The sequence below is a fragment of the Lolium perenne genome, chromosome 3, assembly GCF_019359855.2.
Source record: "Lolium perenne isolate Kyuss_39 chromosome 3, Kyuss_2.0, whole genome shotgun sequence".
Lineage (NCBI taxonomy): Eukaryota > Viridiplantae > Streptophyta > Magnoliopsida > Poales > Poaceae > Lolium > Lolium perenne.
In genome coordinates this window covers 268875981-268897863 of record NC_067246.2, presented here as the reverse complement: position 1 = coordinate 268897863, position 21883 = coordinate 268875981, and the positions used below count along the sequence as shown (strand labels likewise).

General features: G+C 43.5%; 2 protein-coding genes and 3 long non-coding RNA genes across 5 annotated transcripts in view; 3 read left to right on the top strand and 2 right to left on the bottom strand.

The window, feature by feature from the left end:
- Positions 1 to 5481, top strand: part of LOC127344008 (uncharacterized) — a 28694-nt gene extending 23213 nt beyond the window's left edge. The window contains exon 3 of the long non-coding RNA XR_007877685.1: positions 5435 to 5481. This is a non-coding gene — a long non-coding RNA (uncharacterized lncRNA). The remainder of the gene's footprint in view (positions 1 to 5434) is intronic.
- Positions 528 to 1975, bottom strand: LOC139837659 (uncharacterized). The gene is made up of 3 exons (XR_011754251.1): positions 1910 to 1975; positions 977 to 1081; positions 528 to 570 (listed from the first exon to the last, which is right to left on the bottom strand). It is a non-coding gene; the product is annotated as an uncharacterized lncRNA (long non-coding RNA).
- A 515-nt stretch (positions 5482 to 5996) lies between the features above and the next one.
- On the top strand, positions 5997 to 6698 carry LOC127338621 (uncharacterized). Its single transcript, XR_007874437.2, has 2 exons — positions 5997 to 6062; positions 6292 to 6698. It is a non-coding gene; the product is annotated as an uncharacterized lncRNA (long non-coding RNA).
- Positions 6699 to 7207: 509 nt separating this feature from the next.
- LOC127344009 (exonuclease 1) lies at positions 7208 to 14333 on the top strand. The gene is made up of 14 exons (XM_071828480.1): positions 7208 to 7436; positions 8119 to 8238; positions 8491 to 8614; positions 8736 to 8873; positions 9003 to 9212; positions 9584 to 9758; positions 10000 to 10070; positions 10835 to 10961; positions 11266 to 11618; positions 11724 to 11778; positions 11914 to 12206; positions 12300 to 12348; positions 13061 to 13271; positions 13381 to 14333. Exons 1-14 carry the CDS (start codon positions 7276 to 7278, stop codon positions 13898 to 13900), a joined length of 2607 nt encoding a protein of 868 aa, XP_071684581.1. The 5' UTR covers positions 7208 to 7275; the 3' UTR covers positions 13901 to 14333.
- Positions 14334 to 18936: 4603 nt separating this feature from the next.
- Positions 18937 to 20890, bottom strand: LOC127344010 (tyrosine N-monooxygenase). Its single transcript, XM_051370231.2, has 2 exons — positions 19793 to 20890; positions 18937 to 19679 (listed from the first exon to the last, which is right to left on the bottom strand). Exons 1-2 carry the CDS (start codon positions 20771 to 20773, stop codon positions 19044 to 19046), a joined length of 1617 nt encoding a protein of 538 aa, XP_051226191.1. The 5' UTR covers positions 20774 to 20890; the 3' UTR covers positions 18937 to 19043.
- Positions 20891 to 21883: the final 993 nt, after the last annotated feature.

Sequence of the window (21883 nt, the reverse complement as noted above, 5' to 3'; positions counted from 1 at the left end):
CAACAATAATAGAGCTAGACCACTTGATTAAGATGCCAAATAAATAAGTACCAAGATGAAGGACGATCATGGAAAAGGTTTGCATTAAGTACAAATTAAGATTTTCTTAATCTCCTTGCAGTACTTTTATTTCAGTGTACTAATATAATATTATAAATGAATTATACAGAGCAAATAAAATCTGTAAAAGAATTATAGGACATATATTCATACATGTAAATGCATGTAGAAGGTCATCTCTAGTAATATGGATTGAGTTGGAATCTAAATCAAATAAATTAAATACGGATATGCATATCAAGTCAAGTTCATTACTGCTCCAAAATACTCTATATGTCAAGACGAGCGAAATATCCAAATATCCAGTGATCTGTTTTTCAAAAATAAAAATAAGTGAGGCAAATGGATGATTCTTATACCTGAAGACATTGACAAAGTCATAGATACATGACAAAATTCTAATCGACGACAAGTAAATGCCACATAGTATAAAAGAAATCAAAGGGGAGAGAGAGAGAGAGAGCGCGACCTTGCAACAGTTGCAGCACCGTCACGCCACCGCTAACCACCCTGTTCATGCATCATATACGAATTAGAAGGACACATTGGCACACTTTTCAAAGTATTAATGCATGAATGGGTAATCAAATTCTTAAATACGGTCTAGTGTACATCAATAAATTAGATGTGCATCCAGCTTTCAAAAATATGAAGCCACCCAGTTGTTTTTCAATGTTCGCCGCTTAGATTTCATGATTTTGAAAGATGTAACACTATATTTGTTGTTGGAGATAAATCGGGGAATGCAACATCAGCCTTTCCCCGCAGCAAATCAGTATGTTATTGTACAAAGCAATTTAACCAAAAAATTGACAATGTACTGAAAAGAAGATACATTGACTGTCACAACCAGTATAGAAACAATCTAGACCGGAACAAGGATAGAGAACAAAAAGAATGAACAAAGCTTTCTCACCTCACCATGCCATCACAAGAACTCACACCAAGCTCCGGCAGCCAGAAATGTATGGAATATGTGCTTGCTTGTACCAGCCATGGACAATATGAACATAAATGCTGCCTGTAATCGCCATCGGTAAGAATATATTCTATAAACCAAAACCCTAGCTGCAAAATAGAAGACTCAAACTCCTCTATACTCATCGCAGGCTTCAGTGGAGGAATATTTGGCAGGCATCTCTCACCATTTAACGAAAGAAAGGACCAAACCTACAAAATAAGAGAGTAGCAATAAGTCAACATATAATACTTTGTTTCCAAAACAAAAAACTACAGTTCTGAAAATAAGATAATTCATGGTCCAGTCAAGAGACATTGCACTGCCTATCAATATTACAGAGCCATAAGAAATGCTCAACATGGCAAGACTGTCTAGGTGCTCAAACATTCCTAAAATGGCACACTTAGATATATAAATACAAGAAATGAGAGATTATAAACACTTTTACATAATTCTAACGAAAATTGTGAAGAACCAACAATTAATGTACCATTTTTCAGTGTCGGGCTGAAGTAAATACAAAACTATTCATGGCAAATTTGCCCTCCTCCAACACAACAGTTTTGCCGAGTACTGGTCGCCACCTTCCTCCAAATCACCTTGCCGAACACTACAGTTGATTTTAATCGCATTAGTTGAGTTATGCTCTGCAATATATTCGTGTCTTTCTTATTCAACTACTAAGCTTACCCAAATATGAATCGGTAAAATCCATATTCCAACCATTTTCACCCTCTAATTTTTGCATCTAAATGAATTAAAAAATTCCCTTGACGGACAGCTTGGGATGAATGGAAAAGAGAAAGAATTGGTGCAGACACATCCGAAAATCAAGACAAAATATATGTGCAGGGATGGGGTAAAGGGGGCTAGGAAGGCATGGCGCACCTGCATCACGTCCAGTAAAGAACCCAACAATGAAGCTAGACTTCGCATCTCCCCGCCGCAAATCCTAGCTGCAAAAAGCAAATAATAACTCAGAAAGCAAAACCAACCAGTAAACATCGTCGCTGACGTCCTCCTCTCCAGCTAGTCACCTGGCGGGCTGTCGAGGATGCGAATCCACCACTCTCTACTTTTCTCTGCTCAAATCAAATCAGGTACAGGGTGGATGAGCGGCTCCGGCAACCTTTGAGCTCCGGCCCTAGCCCACCACGAGTGAGCAGGGAGGAGAAGGCGCGTGTGACCTCTGATGGCTCGCCTCCGTTCCCTGCATCTGGCGCCCTCGTCCATTAAGGGAAAACCAGAGTGAAGACCAGATGAAGATAGACAGAGAGAAAGGGACAGAGAGAGGAAGGATGCCCAAACCTGAATGAATCTCCGGCTTGGGATCAAGGATTTGAAGCACCACCGTGCTTTCCACCGCCTGCACCGTTGCCCTCATTGGAGGCGACCACGACGAGGCGGCGGAGGGCGAGCCGATGCTGCCGTCATCATCCACCTGCTGCAGCCACCGTCGTCGACCTCAACCCTGCTGCTCAGCTGCCTACCGCGCTAGCGTTTGCCCCCCAGCTGTGGACCGCCGCGGCCGAATGAGGAGTGCGAGGCCGCAACCGACGAGGGCGAACATGGAGGTGACGAGCGGCGCGAGGAGGGCGACGTGGGCGATCTTGGAGACGGCGACCACGATGGAGTAGAGGTACGCGCTCCACTGCGCCTCCCCATCTCCAGCGACGCGAGCTCCAGCGCCTCTGCCCGGTCTCCTCTAGAAGCTCCTCACGGCGCCGCCCTCGCTGCGCATCCCCGGGGCCCTCGCGTGGAGGAGGCGGCGGATCGGGTTTGGGGGAGGGGGGGGGGGGACTGGATTGGAGGAGGAGAGGGAGGCACGGGATTGGGGAGAGGTAGCTCTCGGTGAGGCTAGGGTTTTCACCGTTTTAATTTTCTGATCGACGCGAGCACGGACGCTCACCGTCTCAAACAAACGGCCCCACGCAGGTATGGGCCCAGCTGTCATGCACCCAGAACAAGCAGCGGCCGGTGGGACAAAGATTACCACATCCGACGGCTGAGGTGAAAAGTGGGATTAGGAAGTTACTGTGCTAGGTGAAACGAACGGACCAGATTCATTTGCCCCTCTCAGACCCCCTGGTTGAGAGGGTAGTCTTGGGACATTTATAGGAGGAATTACATTGTCCAGCTTAGCTAATAGTAGTACTTGCTCTTTCTGAAATAAGTGCGCTAATTTGCGTGTATTTGGCACATGACTACATGAGCATCAGGCACATGACTACATGAGCATCAGTCTTCTGATTTTTTAAAATTATATTTTTAATTCCAAAAAATGAAATTAAATACTCACATACTATAAACATTTTAAAGGTATGGTAGAAATTTTAGAGAAAAAATGTTATATTTTAAGCTATACAAAAAAAAGATAAATTTCTGACAAATATCTACCTCTATACGTAGCCATAAATTTGTTTTTTTTCCTGTAGCTCAATGCACAATACAATTTCTACCGAAATTGTGCATGACTATTTAGAACATATGTATGTATTCATGAAATAAATGTGATGATTTTTTAAAAGCAAATGTACAGTTTTTAAATATTTTAAAAACTGAGAGCACTGGTGCTCATGTGCACCAAATTTGCTTCTACTAATTTGTTTAGATTAGATTATCAACAGGTCAATTTAAATAAAAAAGAGTAGTCACAAATAGCTGGTTACGACTTTGCTTGTGACTTTGATTCTAACTTCTTTTCACGCACATCGTGTTTGGTGCATCGGCAAGAAACGTGCAAGATCGGGCCTCTCCAGCTGTCCGGCTTATTTCGGACACGAAAAATGTCTACTTATGTGTGTTTAGGTCGAATCGTGGACACTAAATTGATCTTGTTGGATGATATATCCGTCTGGATCAGGGATAGCTTCAATGGCCCGATGTATATTTTTGACCAAAATATTTTTTCAGTTAATAGAACCATTTACATCGTGCCGAAAATAAAATAAAAAATAGAAAATAGCCCAAGCTAACTAGGGTGCCAAGGCTGCCTACTTGTCGATCTCTCAAGCAGGTTGATGGTTCCAAGTTGCATTCAAAGGGAGATGTATTGTCGAATGTGTTCGAGAGAGATAGCAAGTACCGATTTAGAAGTGTGATGTGTAGACTATATATACCATATTAGTTTATGTTTCCTCGTGTCACTTTTTACTTTGAATTTGTTCCTATATTGGCCTTGTCATACCAAGCTAGGGTTATTTTTGGACGTTCAGTCATGGTTTTCTATTTATTTATATATTTTGTCTTCCGTAGCAACGCACGGGCATTTTACTAGTAATATACGAATCTAGAGAGTTCTGGCTTGTTCATATGCCAAGCAAGTTACCAACATGCAGAATCTTGTCAATCCAAGAAAGTTGATTCCATTGTAATGCATATCAGTGGACACAAACTGGATTATGCTCATCATTAACAAGGGACGGTCTACACAGAGAATTAGTACTTTTTATGTACAACCATGCCTAATGTTTCACTTTAATTGGGACCAAAGTCTAAAGATTATTTATTGTGGTGTACGAGTACTATTAGTTAGATATGTCTAAACCAGGTCCTGATGAGTGGTGACTTTGTGATGGACCTGCACTGATTTTTCTGGGCATTGTTTTAACTTGTGAATAGGGATGGTGCTGTAATTTCATAGGAGTGCCTAATAAATATTGACAGTCAACAACGACCAGACCAACCATATTACGTGATTTACGGTGGGCATCTGGACACTTTCTGTAATACTACTTATTGATTTTATAATATTTTTCATTAGAGAGTGTTTTTCATTAATGTGTTTCCACAGATTATGTTCCAGTTATTTTGGTGGCTTGAATAAGCAGTTTATCTGCTATGCTTGTATTATCTCTGTAGGATTTCCATCGGGAGCAAAATTAAATTATTCTTTATGTAGGTAAAATAGTTTATTCTTGCAAACACTTGAGTGTTCCCATCAGTAGGTTAACTTCATAGAGCCATTGAGGCTAGGGGCAGAGCCATCTTATTCTGCATCAAGTAAGACACTTCCTGTTGGCGTCTAATGAAAGTTGTAATGTTCGGTAGGTTGGTTGGTTGCCTGAAACTGGAATGCTTTCCTATTTTGTAATTATTGGGTCATATGGTTCGGCCACGGTGGCCGATAAAGGCAAAAAGTGCTTCGTACTCCCAGATATTGTGTTGACTGTAGAATGTAGTTGCGTCTAGCAATGGCTTTCTAAAATGTGATCTCACGTACCATCCTTACGTCTAGAGGCTGCATCACACCTGCCTGATAATGATCTGTTACAGGAATCTACTGTTTCAGACTTATGTTTTTCGGATTTGTGGTTGATGATTTTTATTTGAACCAATGCAGCTATACCGTTAGGCATACCAGTTTCATTTAGTCAGTTACATGATATACATCTTTTTTGTGCATGTAAGCAGGAAAAGGGGCCAGTCAATCCAATTAGAAATCAGCAAGGTCAAACGTTGCTTCTTATAGTTGTGTATTACTTCGGTTTTGATTTACTAATTGTTGTTTTATACTTATTTACTGATGATTTGTAATTGCTTCCTCTGGAAACTGCTACTATGCATCGAGGATGGGACTGTTACTGTCGATTTTGTCGGCACGGATGTTCAGCTCGCTCATATCTTCACCAAAGCTGTGGGGCAAGCCAGGTTTCAGAAGATTTGCGAAACGTCGAGATCAAATGAGTAAACTGCATCTATTAGGGGAGGGGGGTGTTGTTAGTTAATTCAAAGCAGTTTACCCTCATTCAGTTAGCTGTGTTAGTCTGAATAAAAATAACCAGTCTGCGTGTGTATGTACATGCATGACTAACAGTAGATAGGTTCATGTTTAGTTACTGTTTTGTTTCAGACTTAGTTGCTGCATAGGATTGACTTACCTGAATTTTTATGTGCTACTGTGTATCATTGTAAGATCACGTGAAACTGCTCATGTACATATTTTTCTGTTTGTAGATAAAAAAATGACATTGTTAACTTCAGGGACCTTATTTCTCAACCAGGAGCTTCAATTAACTTTTTCTGAAGATTTTGGTCCATGGTCTGTACTCTATAGTTGCTTGAGCTTCTGCTAAATTTTAATCATGTTAGGTTGCTCCCTTTAAATCCATAACATAGGTAAGACATTGTCCGCGTCATGTTGTGTGTATATGATATGATTCTAATGGTTGGTAGTAAGTGAGTATTTGTTGGATATATATTTTAGCAGCAAACATGTTTTCTGCCTAATCAAGTAAAACTCTGATTGAAAGTCACGTGGTATCTTCTAGGGGCAGCAGAAGGAGAAGGGTGATATGGATTACAAATAACAATGCTCGACAGAAGAAGGGAAGGGAGACATGCAGGTGAGAAGAGGTTGCCACGACGAGTTGATAAGTCATGCAACAAGTGGAAAGCCCGGTCAAAACGGTGTGTGTGTGGTAATACTATAATGAGTTCTTTAGGTCATGCATTGTGTTGAGATATTATGTGGAAACATTGCCATAATGATCTTCAAGAGCCTCTTAGACAGCGATAGTCCAAGCTGATCTTCATCTTTCTATTATAGACTTTTTTTGTGAGAAACTCTGCACTTTGAGGTCCTTCACCTCAACATGTCATTATCTGTATAATATAATATTGTACAATACCACATTACCGATTTCACTATAAGAAGATGTTTTGATTATTTTTTGAAGTTTTCCTTTAGCTATGCATTATAAAATGCCACATGTAATTTGTGGCAATGTATTTTACAACTTTTGGTAAGTTATCTTGGTACTGTATTATGTTATCTTTTAGTTTTCCTTGGAATTTTTGTTTCACGATTTTATCAAAAAAATTGAATTCATGAAGCTTAATGCTTTCAAATTGTACCCCGATCAATAGAAAAAAAGATGAGGACCATGAGACTACATGATACTCTGAGTGAGCTTCGTCTTGCCTATTATTGATGACGCCACTCTACTTTGCCACTTCACCTCATGACATAATTTAGTGTTGTAAAAGTAATACCATAGGTCCATAGGTCGATGATATTGAATTTACATTTAAATCAATATTGTACACTATTTACATGTATTTGTTACCCGTGGCAACGCACGGACATTTTTACTAGTACTAGTAAAAAAAGAAAGAAAAGGGCGACTATTTTGGGCGCTCCATTTCCAGCCTTCCCTCCTCTTGTTCGACTGTTCCCGCCCCTCCCACTTCCGCTTCGCAAGAAAACCTCATTACACGGAGACAGGGAGAGGGAGGGAGCCGCGGCGGCCGCAATGGGGATCCAGGGTTTGCTCCCGCAGCTCAAGTCAATCATGGCGCCCATCGGAGTGGCGGACCTCAGGGGCCAGACGGTGGCCGTCGACACCTACTCCTGGCTCCACAAGGGCGCCCTCTCCTGCGGCGACCGCCTCTGCAAGGGCATCCCCACCACCAGGTTCCCCTCCCGCCCCCTTTCTTGGACCCAGGAAGAACTAGTTTTGACCGCGATAGGGTTTCTCGACCCGTTTACCGAATCCTAATCGACGGATTGGGGAAATCGATTTCTTTGCCACGCATTTCGCTCCCGAATCCCCAATCCCTCAACGTTTGATATGATATCCCCTCTAAGGCCCCGGGGATTTCTTGATTGATTCGGCATCCCAATCGATGGATCCCCCCATTCCAGACGAAGGGTAAATATGGGACCTTGTGCGTGTTGTCTCTCTCAGGATTGCGGAAAGGAAATGCGCTTCATTTGTTTTGTTTACCCCTCAAAATGCAGCACATTCTACAGAATCTACCGGTCTGCACCGTGCCAGTGCCAAGATTTCTTGATATGTCGGATACAAGAAACATATTTTTGGCAATCCTGCTTTAGTTCAAACAATTCACCGTTTCAGTTCGTGAAATTATTGTTGGAGATGGTCTTTACATGAAAATCTCTGCAACTATTGGCACAGCACCGGTATTTCTGCCTGTCTGTACCGTGGACCATAGTATTTTACGATGCGGTTGAAATTCATCTTTCATGAAATCATAATGCAGAGGCCCATAGAGCTGCAACTGAAACTTGCTACTCCGTATCTACTTTCATAGCGCAGCACCATAAACTCACCTGTGTTCTGAATTTGAACCAGGCATATCGACTACTGCATGCATAGGGTTAACTTGCTGCGGCACCACGGCGTGAAGCCGATTCTCGTATTTGATGGAGGCTATCTGCCAATGAAGAGCGAACAAGAGGTCAAACGTGCAAGGTATGCTCTTTTCAAGGGTAATCGCCTAACGTGTTGTTTCAGCTGCCAAGGGACATTGGCATTAGCCTTGCATAATGTCAAAGTATTTAGATCTTTCTAAACGTATGTGCCACTGCTATGGTCAGCTGGGACTCTCTACCTATATTATGCACTTGTAATATTACTCCCTAATGTTAATATGTTGAGGGGCGCTACAGCTATCTTTTTGTTTTGCAGTATTATTTACTGGATGCTAATCATGCTGTTGTTCAGGTCACGGAAGGAAAATCTTGAGCGTGCCAGGGAACATGAAGCAGCTGGGAATTCACGTGCTGCTTATGAGTGTTATCAGAAAGCTGTTGACATTACGCCTAAAATTGCTTCTGATCTGATCCAGGTACAGATGCAAATTCCATGTAATGCTATCAGCTGGTTACCACCATATTTAGTTACCACCTATTTGAAGCAGTTTCTACCAGGATGAGAACATTTATTTGGCTATGTATCATGCAATGCAGGTACTGAAGCAAGAAAAGGTTGATTATATTGTTGCGCCTTATGAAGCAGATGCACAAATGGCATTCTTATCTGTAAACAAACTTGTTGATGCTGTAATTACTGAGGATTCAGATTTGATACCGTTTGGCTGTTCTAGAGTAAGCGCACCTCAACTTCCAGAATCTTTCTTTTTATTACCCTGGTATCATGTTTGGCAGTTGGATGACTGCCTCCTGTGAGAGCATTCTTTGTATTCTAATTTTTATGTATCTTATTGTAACGTGCAGATTATTTTTAAGATGGACAAATTTGGGCAAGGTGTCGAATTCCAGATTACACGATTAGAACGAAACAGGGAGTTGGACTTGAATGGATTCACAAAACAAATGTTGCTAGAGATGTGTATTTTAAGTGGCTGTGACTATCTTCCATCGTTACCTGGAATGGGTGTGAAACGAGCTCATGCACTCATCCAAAAGCTCAAGAGTTACGAGAAGGTAAATCCTGTCTTCTCTGCGTCTATTGAACATTTGAGCATACTACTTCACTATTTCATGAAAAAAAAAAGAAACCAAGTGTGGCATGGCCGTCCTACAAGATAAGGAAGGACGCATTATGTGCATGCAGAATAAATAGTTCTAGAAATGGCTACAGTAGGCAAAAAAAAAGTTCATTGGTCCATCAACTTTTATGAGGCTATTATTTGGTTAGTTATTCAACATTCAAAACCTGTATTTCAAATAGGAATATTGTTTAAATAGTCATGCAACTAAATGAACAGTAACCGCTGAGCTTTTAGCTTTCTGTCGTGTTTCTAATTTTACGATTTAGAAACTTCTCCACAAGTTAATGGCATGTATGCTTTCAGGTAATCAAGCACTTGAGGTACAGTGCTGTTTCTGTTCCACCTCAGTATGAAGAAAACTTCAAGAAGGCAATATGGGCATTTCAGTTTCAAAGGGTCTATGATCCTGCGACAGAAGATATTGTTCACTTGTCTGGCATTCCTCATGGCCTCAGTGAAGATGACTTTCTGGGCCCATATCCTTGATTAACTTATGTTTATATAGTGAGATGTTATATTTCCCGCAAAAAGAAGATACTATAGAAATATGACAACCTTTGCTGAAAATTGGCGTTCATTCTTTCTAATGACCAGTCACCAGTGTATCTAGGCGAGTTTTTTTTCCATGACACCAATTCCTCAGTAATTCCAAACTGTTTTACCTCCAGAAGGAATATTACTTACATGCATTATAGCATTTCCTTAATTGGTCTATACATGGTTACCACAGGCTGTTGTAAAAGGTATTGCTCTAGGAGACATTGATCCACTTACAAAGGAACCGTTTGAGGTACTGGTCTGTTTCTGTCCTGTTCTTGTCAGGTTTCTTTCTTTCACCAGAAAAACTTTTTTGTTTCACTCACAAAGGAACCGTTTGAGGTACTGATCCGTTTCCTCCTGTGGTAGTTCTTCTCAGGTTTCTTTTTTTTTTTCACAAGAAAAACTTTTGTGTTGATTCACATTTTGTGAAAGTTATGCTTGCTTTCCCTCATGCTTTACTAATTGGTCAAGTTGGTTTGCTGGTGCTTTGTTCCTTCAAACGTAATCCATTCTACTCTGCTGAGGAGCCTCGTGCATGTAATGACATGCATATGCACAAACATAGTGCATCACCATTACATGAAGAAAAGCAAATACCTTTTCCGCATGTTTTTCTGTTTATTAGCAACTTTCTCACTTCATTGATTAAGGAAGTCTTGAGCATAGCATTAGTGCATTACACCAGCCCAGTATAGAAGATACAAAACGGGAAATCAAATTGACATTTAGCTAGAAAACGGACAACGTTCGTCACCAAAAGGGTAGAGTGGAAGTAGATACAAGTTCTCATGGTTTTGTGTTCCTTTTTGGCAATTCTTACTGAATGTACATCTCAAAAATAAAGGACTCTTACTGAATGTACTACTTTGTTATCACTTGTTATAAAAAATTATATCAGGATGCTCTTAGCTATAATGCAGGACTCTCAAATCACCAAGATGAAGTTATGTTTTCTTTCTTGATTATCTTGTTGAGATTGCCATCTGCCCTGCCTTACATATACATACCTTGCAGGCCAGTACTCAGTGCAATGCACCAGCTGTTGATAAAGGTTATCCAATCAGAGAGTCTGTTAACCCTTCATTTGGAAAGAAGAGGCTAGATCTTCCTGTGCAGAAAAACATATTGACAAATTACTTCTGTATCCTCTCAACACATCTAATTTTATTCAGAAAACTTTGCGTTATTTAAGATTTTAAGTTACTAGAGTGAGCTCCTAGCTTCAGGCATATCTTGTAAATTTCTGCCTCTCAAACCTGTTTGATTCATTCATGCACAGTTTTCCTACTTTACCACCCCAAATATTTTAGCTGGCAAAGGTGATGTACGAGTCGTAGTATACTATCAGAGTTCATCCACACCATCTTATTTACTAGGTTATTTTGCATCATTTCTACACATCATTTAGCTGTCCATTGTATTGTACTATCCTTAACCCCTAGAAGGCTTGGCGTCGCTTGAGGCAAAACGGAAGTTCAGGGCACCTAAGATTACACCCAAGCAACAAAAATTGAATGAATCTTATTTGCCCAGTCCGCAGACTGAAGACTCTGGTACCCCTGATTCAGTTGACGACACTAGCTTTCCAATACATGATATTGAAGCCTCTCAGTTTAGTTCTGCGCGTTTTAGCTCTGAACCTTCTCCAGACGATTCAATGAAAGTCCCTCAGTGTAGTGCTGAGCATTTCAGTTGTGCCTTCCCTCCGGATGATTCAGCTGGTGTTTCACCCTACTGTAGTTCTCGTGATATTGGCAGTGATCCTCCTTCCGAGGACCAATACCTTGAAGATACCGAGGTATCTCTCATGACTAGTGCCTAAACATGGCCAACACTCTCATAGTCCTACCTTCCTACTGTGAACATATTCCTGTTGTCCTCATATCTTGCTTGTCTTATTCAGGTTGAGGCCAGCTATTGCAATGCAAGTACAATACCAGCAAGTCCTTGCTTAGAGAGTAAGACCTCTAATTTGTATGGTTGATGTATGACTTACTCTATAAGTCGTGTAATTGCTTGTTTATTAATGGAAGCATACATGCCACATTATGCTTGATTTCAGTAGTTTATATGTGTCTATTTTATGTTTCTAGGGATGTCGCCTGGGATAGCAGACCCATTATTAAATTCATACAACACGGAGACATCTAGACCAGTGCCACATTATGCTGAAAGCACTGTGGCCCCTACTAAAAGAAATATTACTGTAAGGAGTTCATACTTCAAGAAAGATGAGAGAGTTTACACAAATCAAGGAGAAGACCAGTTTAATGATGATGATGATAACCAAGAGACTTGTACTTCTACTTTTTCTGAAGATCAACTGAGGAACCCTGAAGGTATCACAAAGAGAAGAAAACTTTGGGATCCCCAAAATTTTGAAGGCGTAAGTGATTGTTTTATTTCTATTTATCGTTACATGGCAGCAAGTAATTCTACCGGGGTACATAGCTTGTTTTTTGATATGCTATTTGTGCAGGAAACGTTGCAGCCAACTACCTTGCATGACAGTCCACCAGATGATGAAGGTAATAATTTTACCTTGTTTCATTAAGTCCCTGTTTCTTCTCTTTGAGCATTTGGAGCATTTCCTCGTCCCTTTGCTATATTTGATATCAAGAAGATGACTAAAAATCGCTGCAACTAACATCGGCCTCTGTTTGTCCTTTGCTTTTTACCATGCATGCAATTCGTTGGGCCTTTCACTCCTTTTCATGCGTGTGTGTGTTATGCAAGTTTTACTGATATTTAGCAGCTTGACTATCATACCCCGTAATGCTTTTCTTTTGGCATATGAAGTTTTCATTATTTCTCAGTTTGTTATTCTTGGAAACAAGCAGTGGCGAATCTAGAATGAAATTGGTGCGGTGGCAAGATTAAAAACTTCCCTGTTAGGCTTTGCATTTAGCCGTAATTTTTACAAAATCTAGTAGCTAAAGAGCATCTGTATTTTTGGAGGGTATGCCATGTGGCACCCATGGCACCCCACTGAATACGCCACTGGTCACAAGGACGGATATTAAGCATTTTACAGTAATATAGCCAAGCTTACTATTCTAAAACCAATTCAGCCAAGCTCTAGAGTAGGTTCGATCTTAGATGCTTCTCAATCTTCATCCTCCATGCAATTCTTCCTGTACTATAGATTTTTTATGTCCCATAATTGCCGTTACATAGTTACGTATGTATCCCTCTTGATCTTTAGAGAGAGATCACATGTAATGTCTAAAATTATCGCAGGTTGTGATGTTGGTTCTCTCGATGGTATCGATGACACAAATTCTGAGGGCAGATTTGGATGCGATGTTTCCCATGTGAACAAATACAGTGGCATTGCGGAAAAATCAATGGATAAGTTTGCTGAGCTGATATCATCTTTCAGATATGCAGGTTCCCGTGCCAGTGGCCTTCGTGCTCCTTTAAAGGATGTGAAGAATACCCTTTCTGTGAGGTATGCAGCTTTAGAAATTGCAAGTACACACAGTTTACTTATCAGTACACAGAAGTGAGCTGGTTTCCTCCATGAGTGAATATATAATGACACGTCTGTTCTGTTACAGATCAATTCTCAGACCTCCGGAGCAGAAGAAGAGTGCCAGAGGTCATCGTTCTCAGAGCAGATCCACAAGTTATGCTTCGAACAGCACTGAGAGTCCTCCTGATCTGAACACATTTGCATACAGGCCTAGCAAAACTGCTGCTTTTCTTCCTGATCTGGGGAAGACCACCAATAAAGCTGCTGGTCCTGCTACTAGCACTGGTGGTTTGGGTACATTTGGGCATGAACCTGCAAGATCTACTGGTGGTTATCCTGATCAGGGCAAAAACACTCTTAAATCAGTGGGCAACGCTGACAGTCATCCTGATCTGAGCACATTTGCATACATGCCCAAGACTACTGCTAGTTGCACTGACCAGAGCAAATTCTCTACAATGGCCATAAGAACTGCCCAGAGTCCTCCTGATTTGAGCACATTTGCATATAAAGCCATGAAACCTGTGGCCCGAGACCGAGAGTCTGATGGGAGCAGATTTACACTTGCGGCTTCTGGTCGAATTTCTCGACGCCGGTTCACATAGAAGATAGAACTGCCCATGTGCCTTTCAGCCGTTCTGATCCGACCCAACAAATTGAGATCAAGCAACAAATGCTGTGTTTAGCACCCTTGAATGCCTGATCTAAGAGCATCGAAAGATGGCCAATGCTGTGGCATCAAAAGGCAGTGGGTAGCTCCTGAGCCTGCCACTTGGGAGTTCATCTATATCTCCTTGCAAATACAAGCTGGGCATGTATGGTCTGCGGAGGTAACTGGCAGCAGGTGTTCATTTCTGTTATTTCTTGAGGATAGTGTTGTTCATTTTGAGCATTATTCCAGGCGCTATCTTCTGCCAATTCCTGATGAAGATGAAATAAACAAATTGTAGAAATTGTATTGTGGATTGGTGATGCCTACAATTTTTTAGGGGTCTATCATTTTTGATCCTATGTATGTATTGAACTTCTTATTTTCCATCCATCGTTTATTCATACTAGTTCAGTAGCTAATTCAGACACCTTGGTAGCTAATGCAACCACATGGATGGCGACATAGATTTTGGATTGGCCCTCAAGCGGCATAGGCTTTAGAGCATCTCCAGCCGCGTCACCCAAAGGTATTTGGGGTGTGCTAGATAATTTTCCGTTCCCAGTCATGTGCCCCAAAACCTTCTTTCGTCCGGCGCAGCTCAATACGGTGTCCGGCGTCCCAAGCATGTCCCTGGTCCACCGGGGTGCTGGACACAACGAAAATCGAGGCGGTCTCCCACCTGTCGGCGATCACATTCACAACGGTTGGTTCCTGCCTTTTATTTTTTGTCGCACCTCCCACCCCTCCACCGTCGCCCTTGATTTGCCGGCCGTCTCGATGGCAAATCTCTTCTGAGTCGAGTACCGTCGTGTCGGCTGGCTCCCTCGCTGGCCTTTTCGCTGCCACCGCTTCGCCAACGCGTCTCAGAATGCGCCGTCAAATCCGCCAGACCTCCGCGCACATAAGGCGTTCGACGCCTTGTTAGGTAGGCGCGATAGGTTGATGTTCGTTGCCTCCTCTGCCGCGGCTGAATTTTAACAATTTATTTTGCTTCAGACATGGATAGCAACGACAAGATGATTGTCCGACTGTTGGAGGACGAGCAAGCCTTCGACAACGATATTCGGGAGCATTTGTCGATCATCGCTTCCCTCCAGAACATGCTTGACGTCGAGACGGAGAAACAGAAGAGGCCGCGCCGCGAAGGATTTATTTGCGGAGGATTTATTTGTATGCTATGTTTAATAAAATGGTTTGTGTTTTCGAAAACCCTATCAAAAAATAGTTTAGGGCCGTGTTTGGGTGACGCGGCTGGAAAGCGACGTCCTCCAAACGCGGCACGAATAAAACGCGTCCCCCAAATGATAAATCCGGCGCTGTTTGGGGGTCGCTTTGGGACGCGGATGGATATGCTCTTAGACTTCATATTAGACGTGCATGGCAATGTATGTTGCCTCTTGTTTTGTCTTTGTCTTTGTCTTTTTTGTCTTAGTCTTTTTTTGTCTCTGTCTTCGTTTTTTTTTTTCGTTTCAAAAAAATCGAGGATATGCAGAGGTCTCTGTTCATTGTATTTTCTTGATGTGAACTTATGAGTTTAACTAAAGAGGGAATTCCACTTTTTACCCTACACTTGGGCATCTGAGACATATTACTCTATTTGTAAAAAAGTATCCCCATCTAGGAGACTTTAAAACACGTTTTATCTGAGTTTAGCATTTTGCTTGTTTTTGTTAGATATCACCAGGGTGTTTTGTTGATGTGGCATGACAAAACGTGTAAAGATCGAAGGGCATCATCGATCATTATGTCCAGACTTTTCTTGTCCAAGTTTTCCATTTCACATCATTGTACTGATATTTTTGAACGCCAGTTATCACCTCACGCCTTGCTTAATGGATACGCACCAGAAAAAAAGGGTCCAAGTATTTTAGATGCTTAATCTAGATTTTTTTTCAGTCAATAGAATAACTAGTGTCACAAATGCATAACTACAAGGTAAAAAGTGGAATTCACTCTTAATTAAATCACCATTTGTTGAAAAATCAATAACTTAAGCATGACATCTGATACAAATCTAACCTTGTAGGTACTTACAGGGAAACCACTCCAACATCATTCAGTGCTTCAGTTGAATCAACAGACCGAAGAACGCACCAAACCTGCGGAAACAAACGTTACAAACTTGCAAAACCCGAAAATTTTATAGTATTGGATGAATGCAATCAACTATACACGAGTTGCTATAATATATTCTCTTAGGTTCATTATGTTTTGTAACACCTAAGAAAGTTATTATCACTTTTGCACTTATAGATAAACTCTACAGGATCGTGCGCCAAGGCGCACTTCATAATCTAGTATATGTAAGAGATTCCTTTGTACCTATGTTCTTCAAACATATTCAGCACCACGGAGGTTCCAAATCCTCACTAGTGCAAGTTGAAGTTTTCCTTAATTGGTCAAGTCTTCAAACTTTAAGGTTAGTTCTTCTCCTGTAGATTATTTCCGGCCGTCAAGATCAACTCGATCAAACCAATCAAATCTAAGTGCATGATAGAGAAAACAGCAAGGGATGTACGCATGGATGAACGAAACCATGATTTTTCGATGGCCTGTAAGGTACCTTGTTGCTGGAGATGAACCGTCAGCTAAGAAGAGGCAAGGGGTTTAAGCAGGGGGCTGTGAAGGACCAGAGTAGGACGGCGCACGGAAGGGTTGAGATTTGAGAAGGAGTCGGCGTGGAGCAGCCCGCCGCCATCGATGCAACCGCCGACCGGCAAGGGCTCCTGCTGATATTTCTTTTACCTGGGTTACAATTATTTTTTAGTAGTGCTCTGATTTTCTTCTGATGGCTACCTAGAAGGTGCGCAGAGCAGTGTTTTGGCGGCAAATTAGGGCATGCAAGCGAATGAGCGGTGCGCGCGTTTTTTTTTTCAAGAGCTCCCATCTAATAAAAAATTTCCTACAAGAATAGACTAGGAAACGTGCCCGTGCGTTGCACCGGGAGAAAAACAGTTTTGTTGCAGCACAAGTGACAGTTGGCTGGCACACGGAGGTGATAACATAGGTGAGCGCCGCCATCATGACACCGAGCTTATCCTTCACGGAGGTACTCTTTGCACATCGTACAATGGTCTACCCGTTGACTTTTTGATGGCTATAGTTATCACCCAAGGTAGCTCTAGCAGGCAGAGCAAAAGATACAAACTGTTTTATCAATTTGTAACATTAAGTCAGTTTCTATATAATCATACGGAGGAGATATAGAGACATTCATGAAAGCTATAGATATTCGTTCTCTCTTAAAAAAATAGGCATGCATGAGCTAAGTTAGCACCTTCCCCGATTAATGAGCAGATTGACAAAATATTGGTCGGGAGGTTATTACGTGACCACCTCGACCTCCGTTGTGAAGGGCTAGCGAGTACTTTATTGTTCTTGTCCGGACGGTCATACATCCGGTTGTTGCTTTCTGTGCCAGTCAGTGCCTCTCACTCTCTCAGGCAGTGCTTGGTCAACGCCATGGTTTTTTTCCTGCCTTCCGTGGGCCGTCTTCGTTTCCGCGCTGCACACGTCAGCCCTGGGTTGCCTCTGCCCGCTCCTCTCCGTGCCGAGGTAGTTCCGCTTGGCAAGCTTCTCATGGCGATTTTGCTGTCTTCTAATTCTCCCCATGCAACAATCCACTCCTTTCATCATGCAACCAACCATTTTCTGTACATAGAAATCCATCACATAATCTTCAAACCAACCAGCGATGCTGCTATTTAATGATTCCTTGGTGATATCCTGGTCAAATTGAACGTATATAAACTGGTAGGGTTCCGTGTAAACGAGCAAGGTGGGACTAATACGCGAGTTGTACTACCTATGGTACAGTCAAATCCACCCGAGGCTCGTTAATTTGTGATTTGTTCACCAGGCCCGTACTATGTGGCCGGCCCATGGCACATCGATGGCCTGTTTTTTCCTATCTCTATTCTCATTTCTTATCCTTGCCGTCCCTGACCTCCAGTCTCGGTCTGTTCTTACTTTCCCCTTCCTCTGTTCTCGAGTGTATGCGGGCTGGAGCTAATCTCCTGGAGGAAATAGGTAATGATTGATTTCCTTCGGCTGCGAGGCACGTCTAAATCAAATCGCTAATAATTGAGTGCGGGCGGCTGATGGAAGCTGTTCTTGGTCGTAATGGACTTGTCCGAGAAGCTAATTCTCTGTGCGCCGAGGGGGCCGACCGCTTGCTGGTCCAAATCCCCTCTCGCCTACACTCCATCTCGCCGCCCGTTCTGCGCTCCCCTGCCGCCTGGACCACCACTTATGCTGCCTCTAGCGTCCGCCGCCACCTCCGACCGCTTGCTAGTCCAAATCCCCTCTCGCCTACACTCCAGCTCGCCGACCGCTCTGCTATTGACCAGTTTCGGTTCGACCAGTCTCAGTTCGTTGAATGGCGCAGGTGAAGCTCGGTGGAGTTCAGAGGCTGCGCTCGCACGGGTCCTCGCACGCGCGGAGAAATCGATCCGGCGGGCGGAGGAGAAGGATCGTTCCGGAAGCGGAGGCCCGAAGGAATAAAACAGAACAAACCGGTACTGTGGCAATTTGATGTATTATGAGATTTGGTGGGAGGGTAAAACGGTCCAAAAAAAAGCGTTGACGAAACTTTTTGGCAGAAACCTTAGATCATACGGACCAAACCGAGAAAAGGCTTCTCCCTTTATTATTAGGTATAGACTAGGAGAATCCTAGAGAAAAATGCTACAGGTTCTATTCCAAACAACTTAAACGACTGTGATAGGAAAAAATCTATAGGAATGCAATTCCTACAAATCCTTAATCGGAGGTAACCAGAATGTGGGCGATGCACAACAAAAAAAATCAGAACGGACGATAGACCGAACCACGGAAACCCTTTTACTTTTATTATTAGGTATAGGTATAGATAATTGCTGCGAGGCTAATCCTCAACCCCAACACCGTCGGGGAATTTTACAATTTGTCACAATTTTATTCATAATTTATCACACACTTTTCTTTAAAATATTTATTATTTGCCACATAACCATCACTTCTTTTATTTGCCGTGACATAAGAAATGGAAAATAAAAGAAGTGCACAGAAAAGCTGGGACGGAGATGCATGGCCTCCCATGATCGATCGATCGAACTTCAACGGCTCGTCGGGTAGAGGTGCAACGGCAGGCGTGGCTCCGCGTGCAGCAGCAGCGGCTTTTCCATGGAGAGATCCTGCTTGGACTCGCTGAGATTGATGAAGGACACCCCAACTGGTTTGGCCCATGTAAAACCCTGTAGGAGCCTGCCGAAGAGCATGACGCTGATCGTCGTCCCTAGCGACGCTGCAATGCAGCCACGGCGGCCAGTGCTGAAGGAGATGAACCGCAGCTCGTTCTCAGTGAGCTCTACGCCGGCGTCGTCTCTCATGTGGCGCTCTGGCTTGAAGCGTAGCGGGTCATCCCAGACGGTGGGGTTCCTGCCTAGGCCGACCCGGCTGAGGAGGACGTGGCTCCCCTTGGGCACACGGTAGCCGGCGACAGTAGTGTCGACCAACGCGACATGCGGCAAGTTGAAGGGAGCAATAGGATGAAGTCGAAATGCCTCACGTATGCACGCCTTGATGTAGTTGAGCTGCGGGATGTCGGACTCCTGCACCAACCGCTCCCGACCGACCACCCGGTCCATCTCCTCCACCGCCTTGTCCAGCAACTCCGGGTTGTTCACCATCTCTGCTAGCGCCCACTCCACGGCGTTGGAAGGATTATCTAGCGCCGCAAATATTATGTCCCCCTGCAAGATTTACAAGGAGAAGAGCCGAGGGCCATTATTAGCTTCGATGTAAATACCCAGATACGCTGCATGCATATAGCTAGATCTTTATCATTAATTAATGGGTTGCTTACCTTGCATACTGCTTTCACCTCCTCGATGGTAAGCAACGGGCTGCCATGCCCATCCTTGAGCGTGATGAGAACGTCGAGGAAATCTTCGACCTCGTCCTGCGTCTCGCCACCCTTCCAGTGCCTCCAACGCTCATCAATGACCATGTCGTGCAGTCTATTCACCGTCGCATTGGCCTCCTTGATCACCTTCTCCTGGCCATCAAGGTCAAGACCAAGCAGCCACGGGAGGTAGTCGCTGATGCAGAAGGAGTAGACGAACCCCAGGCAAGTGAATGAAGCATCTATGTGCTCCATCTCAAGCGGCCCCGGCCCGCCGTCGGGTTGAGGCTCCCCGAAGTACCGCTTACCGAAGACAAGCCGACGGATGACGTTGCCACAGTAATGTCGTGTGACATGCCTGACATCGACGTTGGCATCCGATGTTGAAGACGACCCCCTGGAGCTGGTGCCGGTGGCAAGATTGTAGACGTAGCGTGTGAAGTTGTCGGCCTCGTCAGCTCGCTTGTCGTGGAGCCACTTGTGGCGGGAAGGGCAAATGATCTCGGTGGTGAGCACCCGACGCATCTTCTTCCACTGCTCCCCGAACGGCGAGAGCACCACGTTCTTGTAACCGCAGCTGACGGCGCTGGAGGCGAAGGTGAGCGGCCGGGACACGAAGTTCGCGTCCTGCTTCTTGAGCACCTCTCTCGCTATCTTGGGGCAGGTGATGGGGACGACGTTGACACGGCCGAGGCGGAAGCAGGCGATATCGGTGCCCATCTTCTTCATCACGAGATGGATCCAACGGAATGCCGGCTTGTTGAGCATCATTTCGGGCAGGTTACCGACCACCAGCCACGGCAACGGCCCTGGTGGAAGTGGAACCATTGCCGATGAGCATGTGACACCACAGATGTTGCTCTTGAACCCAAACCTTTGGACAAGGTATATGAGTGTTATTACGACGAGCAAAAGAGATGCAGAGGAGCAAGTTCCTAACATGGTGGTGACCGCTACTAGGTCCGGTGTAGCTTCTACCGGCCTAGTCTGCCGGACAAACTCTTGCCGGCCTAGCAAGCTAGCTCGATCGATCTCACAAGACAAACTAGCTAGGTAATTTCCTTGTTTTCTTTTCCGCGTGGTGTAGCTTTGCCTCGTTGCTCTGACTCATGCGCTCGGAGGCCCCTATTTATAGGTTTCGAACCTTATCCATCTAAACAATGCGCCCACCAACATTCATTAATCAGCCAAAGATTCGCCCGATCTAAATGGATTAGATTAGTCACGATTGCTAATATCTTATGTCTCTACAATACATGATATCATGCATGCATATCACGATCTTTTTATATAGACGTGGCTAGGGAGCATCTGGGTGCCAGTTTGCTCATCTAAACACTCGCCTATGTAAGGAAAGATTTCAATGTCTAGAAAAGGAAATTGGAAATTTGATGAAAAATCACGTGAATCACCTAAAATCGTCACGTGTGCATTTCTATACCTAATCTATTACCTAATAATAAAGCAAAAATGGATTTCGTCGTACCATTTTCTATACCCCTCTATTCCTGTCGAAATTACAAATCCTGCCACCGCCTAAGTCAGAGAAAAAACGTTTCAGCCGTCCCGTCCAACTGAAAAAGAATTTACTCCAACCTGAACAAGCCACCGCGACGTGGACGTCTTCTCCTCCTACCAGCGAATCCAGCTCCGATGGCCTGATCCTGATGGCGACGGGAACCACACCGTGCCATCACGCGGCACTGCCGTTTCCGCTACCCGGCTGCTAGCGCCATGATACGTCTCAAACGTATCTATAATTTCTTATGTTTTATGCTACTTTTATGATGATACTCACATGTTTTATACACATTATATGTCATTATTATGCATTTTCTGGCACTAACCTATTGACGAGATGCCGAAGAGCCAGTTGCTGTTTTCTGCTGTTTTTGGTTTCAGAAATCCTAGTAAGGAAATATTCTCGGAATTGGACGAAATCAACGCCCAGGGGCCTATTTTTCCACGAAGCTTCCAGAAGTCCGAAGACGAAACGAAGTGGGGCCACGAGGTGGCGACACACTAGGGCGGCGCGGCCTGGGCCTTGGCCGC